Source organism: Bombina bombina, chromosome 1 (assembly GCF_027579735.1).
Source record: "Bombina bombina isolate aBomBom1 chromosome 1, aBomBom1.pri, whole genome shotgun sequence".
Taxonomy (NCBI): Eukaryota; Metazoa; Chordata; class Amphibia; order Anura; family Bombinatoridae; genus Bombina; species Bombina bombina.
This window is the reverse complement of record NC_069499.1, coordinates 1,098,773,773-1,098,788,776: the sequence shown is the minus strand read 5'-3', so window position 1 is coordinate 1,098,788,776 and position 15,004 is coordinate 1,098,773,773. Positions and strand designations below refer to the sequence as shown.

Genomic DNA, 15,004 nt, shown 5'->3' with positions numbered 1-15,004 from the left:
TGACAGAACGGCACATCTGATGCTACAAGAAGCTTTCTGGATTTTCAAATTGAAAACCAGGAGGCCCCAGGGTTTCAATATAGAGGGGGATATCATTAATTTCTGGAAAATAAATTAATGCACACTAGACTGTAGGACAACAAATGAGCACACCAATGTGTGCCTTTGGCCAAAGGCCAAGGGTATGACATCTAAACAGCACGCTTATTACCCATTGCACATATATGAATGGTTAAATAGACTTAGTAGTGGATTATTTTAATCCCATGTGTTTCCCTAGGTTGAAATGATAAATTAAGTAAATATACTTCATTCTTTTTATCTAAATGAAGGTCAACTATAAATACACTAGGGAATAGAGAGTATTTTGGGATTTTTGGAATAATATAATATCAACATAATTGCAGCAATTGGGTATAAGTGCATATTGTTTAGTTTCGAGGTCTTCACTTTAAAATCATCTACATTAGATAAAATAAAAGCCTTTACAGATACTATATGTATAATCTAAACAATTATTGTATAATTAGATGTTATTACTACTTAAGTCGATGACCTTATAATCAACAAACAGCATAGAAAACTTCTTTATTAGTATACAATGTTAAAGCAATGCTATTATTACAAGGTACTGAAGAGGTTAATTAATTGGAATGGCTTAGACCAATAAGATCATTACACCAGGTAATTAAGGCAAAGTTAAATGGCAACCAATCATGTCCATGAATAAGGAGCAACCGAAACAAGTAGGGCAGATTGGACCTTTGCCATGACATATCTGCTTAACTGTTTTTAAGGCCTGTTGCATAATTTTGTTTTGTTTGAATTTGCTGGAGGAGAATAAAGAGTAAGTGCTTTTTAAGGATCATTGTGTACCTTCGTTCTTCTGCAAGGATTTTATGCCAATCTGTTTGTGGTTCCCAAGAAGGAGGGAACTTTTCGACCTATTTTGGACCTGAAGTGCCTCAACAAATTTCTCAGGGTTCCTTCCTTCAAAATGGAGAATATACATTCTATTCTCCCTTTAGTTCCGGAGGGGCCAGTTCATGCCCACCATCGACCTGAAGGACACTTACCTTCATGTTCCTATCCACAGGGATCATTTTCAATTTCTTCAGTTTGCCTTTCTGGACAAACATTCCTTTCGGTTTATCCACAGCCCCCCGAATCTTTATGAAGGTTCTAGGGGCTCTTTTGGTAGTGGCCAAGTCTCAAGGAATTGTGGCTACACCTTACCTGAACAATATCTTGGTTCAGGTGCCATCTTTTCATTTAGCAAGATCCCATACAGATTCTCTGTTGTTCACTCTCCACACTCACAGGTGGATGGTGAATCTGGTCAAGAGTTCCCTAAATTCCAAGTACCAGGGTCTGTTTTTTTTGGGACAATTATAGATTCGATCTTGATGAAGATTTTCTTAACAGAAATAAGAAGGTCCAAACTTCTTTCCACCTGCCTTTCTCTTCAGTCCTCTGTCCGACCCTCAGTGGCACAGTGTATGGAAGTAATTGTTCTTATGGTGGCCTCCATAGACATTATTCCTTTTGCTCGCTTCCATCTGAGATATCTACAGTTATGCATGCTCAGACAATGGTACTGAGACCACTTGGACCTCTCTCAAAGCATAGTTCTAGACAATCTAGCGAGAGACTCTCTCTCCTGGTGGCTCAGGTTAATCTGTCTCAAGGCACATGCTTCTTAAGACCGTCTTAGGAGATTGTGACTATAGATGCCAGCCTTTCAGGCTGGGGAGCAGTTTAGGGTCCCTTAAGAGCTCAGAGGACCTGGGCTCAGGAGGAGTCCATCCTCCCAATAAATATTTTAGAACTGAGAGCAACCTTCAATGCCCTGATAGCATGGCCTAAACTGATTCAGATTCCAATCGGACAACATCACTTCAGTGGTTTATATCAACCATCAGGGAGGAACAAAGAGTTCTTTAGCGATGAAGGAGGTTTCTCGCATCCTTCTTGTGGGAAGCAGATTACCTGAGCAGGCAGACGTTTAACCCAGGGGAGTGGGCTCCTCTTCCGGAAGTATTCTTAATGATAACCCTCAGGTGGGGGGTTCCGGAGTTGGACCTGATGGCCTCTCATCTAAACACCAAGCTTCCCAGATACTGTTCCAGATCAACGGACCCACAAGCAGTTCTGGTGGATGCTCTAGTGGTTCCATGGGATTTCGGTCTGATTTACCTGTTTCCTCCATTTGCCCTCCTTCCTCAGGTGATAGCCGGGATCAAACAGGAGCTGGCTTTGGTAATTCTAAATGCTCCAGCTTGGCCTCACAGAATTTGGTTTGCGGACTTGGTGGAGATATTGCCCTCTCCTCCATGGAGATTATTGCTGAGGAAGGACCTTCTACTTCAGGGTCCTTTTCTTCATCCACATCTAGATTCTCTGAAGCTGACTGCATGAACGCCTAGTCTTGTCTAGACAAGGTTTTTCTGAAAAGGTTATTGACACCTTGATCCAGGCTCATAAGCCGGTAACCTGCTAAATATATCATAAGGTTTAGCACACATGCTTATACTAGTGCGAATCTCTGGGTTTTCCTTGACGTACGGTGAGAGCTCCCCGTATTTTGTCTTTTCTCCAGGAGGGTCTGGAGAAGGGTTTGTCAGTCAGTTCTCTGAAGGGTCAGATCTCTACCCTTTCGGTTCTATTGCATAAACGTTTAGCCGACTTACTGGATGTTCAGTTTTTTGTTCAGGCCTTGGTCAGAATCAGGCCTGTGTTTAAACCTGTTGCTCCTCTTTGGAGCCTTAATCTTGTTCTGCGGGTTTTGCAGCAGGCTCCATTTGAGCCTATGCATTCTATTGATATTAAACTGTTGTCTTGGAAAGTTTTGTTCTTGTTGGCTATTTCTTCTGCTTGTAGAGTCTCAGAACTTTCGGGTCTGCAGTGTGATTCCCCTTATCTTATTTTCCATGTGGATAAGGTGGTCCTTCGTACCAAATTGGGATTTCTTCCTAAGGTGGTTTCGGACCGCAATATCAATCAGGAGATTGCCGTTCCTTCATTGTGTCCTAACCATTCTTCTCAGAAAGAGCGTCTGTTACACAACCTGGATGTGGTTCATTCTCTAAAATTCTATCTCCAAGCTACTAGGGATTTTGACCAAAAGGCAAGGTCAACTACTCTTTTTTTTTGGTTCAGGAGTGTCATTTGATTGGCTTATGAGACAAACCTTTTCAAAGTTTTACAAATTTGATGTTTTTGCCTCAGCTGAGGCTACTTTTGGGAGAAAGGTTCTTTAAGCGGTGGTGCCCTCAGTTTAGGTCCACCTGTCTTGTTTCTCCTTCCCTTTCCATTCTGTGTCCTTTGGCTTGGGTATTGGTTCCAACTAGTAATTAGAATAGATTTGTGGACTCTCCATGACATTGGAAAGAAAACAAAATTAATGCTTACCTGATAAATTCTTTTTTTTCCTTTCATGGAGAGTCCATGAACCGCCCTTGTCTAAATTCAAGACAGCTTATTATTTTGTTTCTAAACTTCAGGCACCTCTATATGCCTGGTGTTCCTCTTCTCTTTCCGTATTCCTTTGGCTGAATGACTGGGGATTTTGGGAAGTGGGAGGGATACCTAAAGCTTTACTAGGGTTTTATTTGCCTCCTCCTGGTGGCCAGAAGTTGAATTCCCACCAGTAATTAGAATGGATTTGTGGACTCTCCATGCCAGGAAAGAAAATAATTTATCAGGTAAGCATAAATTTTGTTTTTATAGCCTTTATTGACACTGGACTACCTGAATAAAACTCACTGCATTCTATAGCAAGGAGGGGCTTACCCTTACCATATATACACATATATATATATATAGACATATATTTTTAAATATATATATATATATATATATATATATATATATATATATATATATTATGGGTAAAGTCAGATATTGGGAAATCCTAGGATTACTCTGGTAAAATGGACATTACCCAAACAGCTGTGGGTAAAGCCTGATGTATGATCATAAATCCCCTCAAGGTGCGGAGTCACCGCATCAAACATATATAACATGCACTGTAATTTTTCCTATCTTCACTATCTTTTTTGCCTCCGCCTGGGGGGTTCAAGGGGGCGGATGCCAGAGGATCGGTGGGGCACCTTCCTTGAAACCCCCAGGTGGAGGCAAAAGAAATAGTGTAGATGGGGAAATTATAGTACATCGGGCTTTACCCACAGCCGATTGGGTAATGTCAGTTTTACGATTACCCGGATTTCTTACTTTACCCGAAACATATAATATAATTTTAGTGACAGTGTAAAAGCTTCTCATTTTTATGACAACTAAAGGCTTGTAAGCCTTCCTGCTGAGAGTAACTACAGAACTACCTATCAATGTAACTATCTTGTTTCTCAGACCCCAGGTTCATACAATGGGCAAATCTTTGCAAAAGCAGAAGTTTACCTGTGGCTGGGAGTGACAAAATATGCCAAGAATTGCACATCTGAGCTCCCGGAGGATTTCAAACCTCTATATGATAGAGCAGGACAGCTGGTGGAAACTCCAACCACCAACCCTCCAATCAATCTCAGTCGGGATGGTAAGAATTCAGTACAGATAGTTTTTAGTGCAATACACTAATTTGTCACTGGCCTGATCTCACAAAAGGCATTAGCACGTACAGTCAAACCCCTTGTAATTGATGGGAAGTTGTAGAATGTTTACAGAGAACCAGCATAAGGTGCAATGATTTATGTCTTTAGAGAATAAGTCTATGAACAAAAATGTATTTATCCCTTCACTGCATTGTGTTTATAATTTATTTTCTAAAGACATTACCATTAACCAGATGATTGTGTTTTGATAAAGCTGCTCTTGTTCCCTGGTAGATATTTCTGCAACCTGCAAATGGCACAAATCAAATAGCTGGTTTAGGAAGTGTGCAGCATATTGAAAACTTAGGTTACAGATTTATTTTTGGCCTCTCTTTTGAGTGTGGTACAAAGCACCATTTTTGTACACAAAATCAAATGGTGCTTAATGTAATGTCATGGCTACTAATGAAATTTTCAGTCTACTTTCAGATTAGCTGTAACCTAAGAAAGTCGTATAGAAGTAGAGTTTAATAGTCATGCAGTTTACCTCTTCCAAGTCTCAGCTGAAACATAAATAAGGAGAATTGTTGAAAGTAATATGTATCGCCTAAGAATTCGTTTTTTTCCCCTTTCATGTCTTTATATATGAATTGCAGTGCAAAAGGATCTTTTTTTTTTTAAATAACTTTATTTTCTTAACGTATTACAAACACAAAAATAATTCACTTAATAAGCATGTCAAAGTCATTAAGCATATCAAAATGTAATCACAATTGACAGTCATCCATAAACACAACACACGTGACACCTCTCCAGATAAGAAAAAAACAAAACAGGATTGTATTTCTATATTCCTCCCTCCTCTCCTTCCCTCACTCCCTTTCTTATTGGATTTTCCCCCCAATACTACAAATCAAGTCCATGTTTACCTTTCTCCAGACTGATAGATCGCTAAACATAGGGTGCAGACGTAGGGTTTTTATCACACTCTAGAATGTGGATCACTTATATAATCTTCAAGATTTATTTTAGAAAGAGAGAACTGATTACACAACCAATCCAAAGCGTATCTAAGTAGTGCTGGATAATTATACATTCTCAAATTTGGAAGACCCCCCCACACCCTTAAGAAAGGGTTGATATAGTTTTTATAGCTGAATTATATGCATTGTTTTCCCTGCCACAAAAATAAAAGCTACTGAAATTCTATTGGCTGATTTGAATAGCCAATAGAATTTAATTAGCTCTCATCCTATTGGCTGATTTGAATTTCAAAAATCAAATCAGCCAATAGGAAAGTAAGGGACGCCATTTTGAAAAGGCTCACTTGCATTGAAGATTCAATGTACGGCGGTGACCGTATGAAGAGTACGCTCCGCGCTGGATGTCTTTAAGGATGGACCCGCTCCGCGCCACCGGGATGAAGATAGAAGACGCCGCCGGGATGAAGATAGAAGATGTTGTCTGGATGAAGATAGAAGACGCCTCCTGGATGAAGATAGAAGATGCCGTCTGGATGGATGAAGCCCTCGCCGCCTGGATGTCCGGACTTCAGAAACTATGAGTGGATCTTCGGGGGTTAGTGTTAGTTTTTTTTTTTTAATCTTTTTGGGTGTTTTTTTTTTTAGATTAGGGTTTGGGCTTTATGTAAAAGAGCTGAATGCTGTTATTTTACGTAATTTAGTGTTTGTTATTTTTCGTAATTTAGTATTTTTTATTTTTTGTAGTTTTAGACTTTTTTTAGTAGTGTTAGTTTTTTTTTAATGTGTAATTTAGTTTATTTAATTGGTAGTTATTTTAATTTTAGTATAATAGTTATGTTAGGTTAATTGTTAGTTTAAACTTAGTTTTTTTTTTTATTTCACAGTTAAGTTTTTATTTTTTTTAAGATAGGGATATTGTGATTTTAAGATAAAGTTAGGGGGTTGTTAGGTTTAGGGGTTAATAGTTTAATTTAGTTTTTGTTATGCTCGTGGGATACTCCAATATCAGACCGAACTCGGCCAGTAGTCTTCTTATCCCGGCGTCGAGCTGGAATGATTGTGAATATCCCAGAGCAGAGAAAGTTTGCAAGATGAAATAAATAGCACTCACCACAGGCAGGATAGTCTTCAGCGGCAACGGTAAAGCAGTTCAAAGGTAAACCACTAGAATGGTCAGGCAGGCAGGGTTTGGCAACGGTAAAGCAGTCCAAGGGTATACCACTAGAATGGTCAGGCAGGCAGGGTTTGGCAACGGTGAAGCAATCCAGAACAATAGGGGTTAATCAAGCAGAGTAGTCAGCCAAGCAGAGGTCAGCAACAGTAAATTAATCCAGCAATTTAGGGGTTAATCAGGCAGAGTAGTCAGACAAGCAGAATTCAGTAGCAGTACATCAATCCAGCAATTTAGGGGTTAAAGGGACAGTCAAGTCCAAAAAAACCTTTCATGTTTCAAATAGGTCATGCAATTTTAAACAACTTTCCAATTTACTTTTATCACCAATTTTGCTTTGTTCTCTTGGTATTCTTAGTTGAAAGCTAAACCTAGGAGGTTCTAATGCTAATTTCTTAGACCTTGAAGGCCGCCTTTAATCTAAATGCATTTTGATAGTTTTTCACCACTAGAGGTCATTAGTTCATGTGTTTCATATAGATAACATTGAGCTTATGCACGTGAATTTACCATGGAGACAGCTCTGATTGGCTAAACTGCAAGTCTGTCAAAATAACTGAAATGAGGTGGCAGTCTGCTGAGGCTTAGATACAAGGTAATTACAGAGGTAAAACATGTATAATTATAACTGTGTTGGTTATGTAAAACTGGGGAATTGGTAATTAAGAAATTATCTATCTTTTAAAACAACAAAAATTCTGATGTTGACTGTCCCTTTAATCAGGCAGCGTAGTCAGACAAGCAGAGTTCAGTAGCAGTACATCAATCAAGCAATGTAGGGGTTAATCAGGCAGAGTAGTCAGACAGACAGGGTTCATCAACAATAAGGCAAATAGCAGAAACAATCTATCACACCCAGGAGCACACAAAGTAACACCTATACTTGGGCTGTGATAGATCGATTTGAAAACACTTACATAGGCACAGGATTCATGCCAGAGGTGTCAGGACTGGCATCAGAGAGAGAGGAGCGTGCAGCAATGAGGTCAGAGCCGCACGCATCTGGACCCAAAACAGCCCATGGCAAAGAGCAGAGAAGGAGACGCCGCGCCCCTAGCAACAGCTAGAGCGGTGCAGCGTGACATAGCCCCCATCTCAAGGGTTCCCTCCGGGAACCAGAGTTGGCCTCAAAGATGAGCAGCATGGAATCTGGAGACCAAAGATGGAGCATGCACATCACGGGCAGGAACCCAGGAACTATCTGCCACAGAGTAACCCTTCCAATGTATCAGATACTACAGTTGTCTGCACCTGTAGCTGGAGTCCAGGATCTTAGCTACCTCATATTCAAGGTCACCACGGACCAGGAGCGGAGGAGGAGGAGCTTGGAGCCGGGTATATCTATTCCTGATATAAGGCTTGAGTAGTGAGATGTGGAAGACTGGTTGTTTGCGCAGGGTTTTGGGCAAGGTCACTTTGTAGGCAACAGGAGACAGTCATTTCAGGACTTTGTAATGACCTATAAACCTAGGCCTCAATTTGTGACAGGGTTGACGTAGACGAATATGTCGAGTAGAGACCCAAACACGTTCACCTACTGAGATGGCGCGTTCAGAAGCTCTATGACGATCAGCAAACTTTTTATATCTAGAGACAGCTGAACGTAGCTGAGAGTGAATACGTCGCCAATAAGTGGTGAGTTCAGTAACATGACGGTCTGCAGCAGGAACCCCAGTGGACTGAGCAGAAAGAGGGAAGACACGAGGTTGATACCCTGCTGCGGCTTGAAATGGAGAACATCGTAGAGAAGAGTGCCAATGAGTGTTTCTTACCAGCTCGGCTAAGGGCAGCAAGTCAGACCAATTGGTATGGAGAGAATTGACGTAGGCTCTAAGGTAGGCCTCGAGATCCTGGTTTACCCTCTCACTTAGTCCATTGGTTTGAGGATGGTAGCCAAAAAACAAGGAAACAGTGGTTCCAATCAACTTGCAAAAGGCTCTCCAAAAGGTAGAGATGAATTGTGGACCTCTGTCGGAAACAATATTCACAGGAATGCCATGAAGTCGTACCACATGCAAGAGAAAAAGAGATGATAATTTCTGGGCCGATGGCAGTTTTGTTAAGGGTACAAAATGAGCCAGTCTGGAGAACCGATCCACCACAACCCAGATAACTGTATGGTGGTCAGAAGGTGTGAGGTCCACAATGAAATCCATAGTTATGTGTGTCCATGGTTGTTTGGGAATGGACAATGGTTGGAGCAAGCCAGGAGGCAAGGATCGGGGAGTTTTGTTGGCAGCACAAGTTGTGCAGGCTTTCACATAATCCAGAGCATCGGACTTCATAGTAGGCCACCATATATGTTAGGAAAGACGCTTAAAGGTCCTAGTCAAACCAGGATGTCCTGAGAGTTTACTATCATGAGCCCAATGTAGCATGGGGGTGTGTAGGTTCAGAGACACAAAGTGGATATCGGAGGCCACGGGGGCTCCAGGATGTTTACTAGACTGGGCACATTGCAGTCTATGCAGAAGGGTGGTATTTAGTTGAGAAACCAGACAGGAGGTAGGTATGATGTGTTCAATAGGAGTTTCAGAGGAATCACTTGAGTGAGAGAACTGATGGGAAAGGGCGTCCGCCTTCTTGTTCTTGGTCCAAGGAAGAAAAGAGACCACAAAGTTAAAACGGGAAAAGAACAAGGCCCACCTGGCCTGCCGAGGATTGAGTCGATGAACGGTCTCTAGGGAAGTCAGATTCTTGTGATCGGTGAGAATCTGAATGGGATTGGCGGTGCCCTCTAACCAATGATGCCTTTTAGTCAAGGCCATCTTAATGGCTAAGAGTTCACGATTACCCACATCATAATTCCTCTCTGCAGGAGTAAAGCGTTTAGAGATAAAGGCTACAGGGTGTGACTTGGAAGTCAAGGGATCCCTTTGGGTTAGAACTTCTCCAGCCCCTATCTCAGAGGCATCAACCTCTAAAGTGAACTGTAGGTCAGGATCAGGATAGCGGAGCACAGGAGCAGAACAGAAAGCCTTCTTCAAACGAAGGCATTAATGGCTTCAGGAGGCCAATGTTTACAGTCTTTGTTCGGTTTTGTCAATTCAATGTGTGGAGCGACTGTTTGAGAAAAGTTTTTTAGTGGAGCGTTCTGTTCCAAAAGGGGAGAGACCCAGGCTAGGGCCTTGTCTTTCAGTAAGGAAATTATAAAGGTGACCCTTGACTGGTGAGACTGAAAGGTGTGAGGATCATTGCGGAAGTGCAGCCTGCATTGTTCCTCGCAGTAACAAGTAAAGAAAGTTGAGCGGTTATAGCCTCTAGCTTGGAATCCATATTCTGCAACTGTGTGGTATGGGTTCCCAACATCTGTCCCTGAAGATAAACTGCTCAATCCACCTCATCTGGCTCCATGGCCCAAGTATAATGTTATGCTTGTGGGATACTCCACTATCAGACCGAACTCGACCAGTAGTCTTCTTATCCCGGCGTCGAGCTGGAATGATAGGGAATATCCCAGAACAGAGAAAGTTTGCAAGATGAGATAAATAGCACTCACCACAGGCAGGATAGTCTTCAGCGGCAACGGTAAAGCAGTCCAAAGGTAAACCACTAGAATGATCAGGCAGGCAGGGTTTGGCAACAGTAAAGCAGTCCAAGGGTAAACCACTAGAATGGTCAGGCAGGTAGGGTTTGGCAATGGTGAAGCAATCCAGAACAATATGAGTTAATCAGGCAGAGTAGTCAGACAAGCAGAGTTCAGCAACAGCAAATCAATCCAGCAATTTAGGGGTTAATCAGGCCGAGTAGTCAGACAAGTAGAGTTCAGTAGCAGTACATCAATCCAGCAATTTAGGGGTTAATCAGGCAGAGTAGTCAGACAAGCAGAGTTCAGTAGCAGTATATCAATCCAGCAAGCATAAGGCAGAGTAGTCAGACAGCCAGGGTTCAATGGGTTCATCAACAATAAGGCAAATAGCAGAAACAATCTATCACACCCAGGAGCAATAATACCTATACTTGGGCAGTGATAGACTGATTTGAAAACACTTACATAGGCACAGGATTGGCGCCAGAGGCGTCAGGACCGGCTTCAGAGAGAAAGGAGCGTTTGGCGATGACGTCAGTGCCGCACACATCCGGACCCGACACATCCCCTGGCAATGAGCAGGGAAGGAGACGCTGCACCCCTAGCAATGGATAGAGCGGTGTGGCGTGACAGTTTTTTGCAATGTGGGGGGCTGGCGGTTTAGGGGTTAATAGGTTTATTTAGTGGCATGATGTGGGAGGCCAGAAGTTTAGGGGTTAATAACTTTTATTAGTGGCGGCATGGCAGGGAGCGGCAGAATAGGGGTTAATAACTTTATTATAGTGCCGGGGAGCGGCGGAATAGGCGTAAATAGCTTTATTATAGTGGCGGCGGTGTCGGGGAGCGGCGGAATAGGGGCTAGTAACTTTATTATAGTGGTGGGGATGTGGGCGGGCGGCAGATTAGGGGTTAATAAGTTTTAAATAGTATTTGCGATGCGGGAGGGGGGCGGTTTAGGGATTAAAAGGTAGTTTATGGGTGTTGTTAGTGTACTGTTACTTTGTAACAGTTTAGTTATGAGTTTTGTGAAACATTTTTGTGGCGCAAAACTCATAACTACTGCTCTCAGATGGCAGAATGGATTGTGTCGGTATAAGCTGGAACGCAAGCATTTTACCTTCATCGCACAACCTGTAATACTGGCGCTATGGAAATCACATGCAAAAAACGTAATTTTTTTAAGTGCAGGATTGACGTTGCGTTACAGGTTAAAATGCTTGCGGTATAGCGATACCGACAAGACTCGTAATGGCTGTGTTACTGTTTTTACACTGGAATGGACATTTTTTTCAGCGTTAAAAACCATAACGCACAACTCATAATCTAGCCGTTAATGTTTCTAACATAAAGTCCCATTCCACTGTTTTGAAGGCCTTCTCTACATACAAACACAACATGAAGGCCTCCAACAGAGCGGATCTTCTAAGTGCCAGCGAATCTCCATGATAATGACAAATAGTGTGTCACATTATCCATATATTTAATTCTAATAATCTACCCTTCCCAAATTGATCCATTCAGATCAAGTGGGATTTGTAGATTATCAGATTTAATCTATCTGCCAATATCTTCATAAAAATCTTGCTATCAAGATTTAATAGTGATATTAGTAATTAGGAATTAAAATACTATTTACAAATTTGAATTCTTTAGAAATTCACTGATTTTGTTCAAAATATTTCTGATAAAGAATTTTTAACGGTGTCACAATTTTTGATGCCTTAAAACTATAACATTAAAGATGCAGAGATCATCAAGACCCAGTTACTTACCCTTTGCTATTCAAGGGACAGTATACACCAATGTTCATTTAAAGGAACATTTAACACTTTGAGATGGTAATATAAAATGATAAATCATATAAATAAAAAAACTCTGCAATATACTTTCATTATTTATTTTGTCCCCTTTTCCTGTAATTAAATACTGAAAAGCTTTTCAGTTCCTGTTAGAAATGGAAGTGGAGAACACTGTTATATTCAACACAACCATTGGCTGCACACTCTAGTGACCTATTTATAACTGTCCCTAATTGACCACAGCAGAGAAGGTAACCTAAGTTACAACATGGCAGCTCCCATTGTTTTATAGACATTAAAACTTTACACTTATTTTGTCAAGATTTAAACAGCTAATCAAACTTAAAAAATACATCTACATGTTATTCTCAGATAAATCTTTTCTTTGAATGCATCATTCTATCTAGCATTCATTTCGTGTTTAATGTCCCTTTAACTGCATGTAATAGACACTGCTATAAAGAAGAATATGCACATATACTGATATAACAATCCAGTATAAAACCATTTAAAAACTTACTTAGAACCTCCCAACTTAGCACTGTTGATGAAATTAGGCTGGGACACCCAGTGAAAGGGTCTGAAAGCAGACCCTCCCCTGCATATGAAAAGACCTTTTATACAAGCAGAAGCAATCTGAAGTCTATTTACTTCAGTCTACATCTAAAACTTTGGGGCTTGTTTAGGAGTCTGAAAATCAGCAATTATTTAAAAATAAGCAAAAGTATAAATTTTTACAAAAACAACCCCAGATGGGCTATATAAGGGAATCGTCTGCAAAACATTTATGCAAAGAAAAATCTGGTATACAATGTTCCTTTAAATGTATAGCTTTAATTATCACTTCACTTTCAATTGGTCTATTCAGATAGTTTATCTCATCTTCAGAGATTCTTGGTAATTTTATATCTTTTAAAAAATTAACAATTTAATTCTGAGTTTTATTTGTATAAAGTTCCTCAAAATATTGAGTAAATACTTAAAGAATTTGTGCTGTATTCCTAATTACTAACCCCTTATCTTAAATTGCAGCAATTAGTTTTTTTTTTTATTTTGTGCTTTAAACATCAAAGCTAACAGTTTATCTGATTTATTTCCATAGCAAAAACAATCTTGCTGCAGCTCTTTGGTTTGTAATGTAATGTAAAAATACATTACAAAGTACAGTTACTTTTTTTTTTTTTTTTTGAGGTTTCAAAAGCTTTATTGAAAACAAAATATATTATACATAGTAGTCAACATAACATAAACTGCAAGGTGCTTTTCCAATGTAAACAGGTTATACATAAAATGTCCATGCAACAGTCTTGTCTCCAAGAGCGTTACCCCAGGGGTCAGAGGAGGTCATCGCCCAAAACTGGGCACAGAAACACAACATAATCATAAGTGAAGGCATATATGTTAAAACAGAGGTGCAACTATGAAGCATTGAGACTTGTGGGATATGTGTACGATCTTTCTCAGGGTCCCCTATTTTGAAGGATGTGTAGCCCCTTCCGCCCAGACTGATTGCATTAGCTCGTGTAAATCAGTAGTGCCCTGTACTATGTGATGATATCTTTCCAGGTGAAGTAGTAAGGTGACCTGCTTTTTCCAGTCTGCCAGTGTTGGAATTATTCTAGATTTCCAGTTTCTAGGAACCAACATCTTTGCGCTGTTCAGCATGATCATTAGTAAAGCTCTGTACTCTTGTTTATCAAATTTAGGCAGAGAAAGGTACAAGAGGATCTTAGGGTCATTGGGTATAGTGTGGCCGAGGGTATTTTTCATGTGAGATAGTATCTCGGTCCAATATGTGTCTAACTTGGGACATTCCCACCAGATGTGGACAAGCGAGCCTTCTCCGCCGCAGTCCCTCCAGCATTTCCCTGATGTCGATTTGTACATGTGTTGTAGTCTGATTGGGGTGAGATACCACCTGGAAAGGAATTTATAGTTTGACTCTTGGACCCTAGCAGAGATAGAAGATTTTTTTGTGGTTTGAAAGGCTGTCTGTCACTCTTGAAATGTGATATCTGGGTTCAATTCCCTCTCCCATGCTTTGGTATATGGGGGAAGCAATCCTGTGCCGCCAGATAAAAGGAGTTTATATAATATCGAGATTGCATGTGGTGTTTTAGTCGTTTGTGAGCAGATTGTTTCAAAAGGTGTTTTTGGTCTAACCAGGTGATGTTTGTGTGGATGTGTGGCCAGATAGTGGGTCAGCTGAGCGTGTACAAACCAATTTATTGTGAGCTCGGGTATGTGTTCCTGTACATCCCCAAGCTTCTTGAGGTTGTGACCTTCTATGATTGCCGAGATCGCTCTCTCTCCCATACATACATTTCTACTCAGTCTAGCCTCTCTGAGGCCGCCGGTTATCTCAGGGTTGTTGCATATAGGGGTAAGTGGTGAGGGGATACTAGAAACGTGTGTTGACATGCTTAAAATCTTGTCCCAGTTCTGGAAGAGGTCTTGTAATAAGGGGTACTCCGCCACCATCTTTGGTCTGTGTTTCATATGAAGCCAAGCTATCAAGCCTGCATTATTCATGTTCAATATGTCACAGTCCAGTTGAACCCATTCTTTATTTGTGTCATTTTGGCACCAGTCTAGCAGTCTGTGCAAGGTGATCGCCTGTTTGTATGTATCAATGTGTGGTACCCCCAACCCTCCATCATCTTTAGTGAGGCATAATGTACGTCTTGCTACCCTAGGTTTGACTTCTCTCCAGATGTATTGGTCTATAAATCGCTGTATTCGATCTAGATAATGTATTGGTAGGGGTATAGGTGTAGTTTGGAGCAGGTAGAGCAGTCTGGGAAGGATATTCATCTTCACCACACTAATACGTCCCAGCCAGGAAATCGATTTGTTTCTCCAGCTGGACAGGTCTGTGACCAGTTCATTTTCTATTTTTTTGTAGTTGGCAAGGAACATTTCTTGGGGATCCGGTGACAGATATATGCCAAGATATTTCATCGTCGTCTTTTGTC

The 15,004-nt window shown here is 40.8% G+C and overlaps 1 protein-coding gene across 1 annotated transcript in view; it reads left to right on the top strand.

Annotated features, from left to right (window-relative positions):
- Positions 1–15,004, top strand: part of LOC128663152 (fer-1-like protein 4) — a 284,642-nt gene that overhangs the window by 228,294 nt on the left and 41,344 nt on the right. Inside the window, exon 23 of the mRNA XM_053717349.1 lies at positions 4,369–4,552. Coding sequence (XP_053573324.1) covers positions 4,369–4,552 — 184 coding nt within the window. The remainder of the gene's footprint in view (positions 1–4,368; positions 4,553–15,004) is intronic.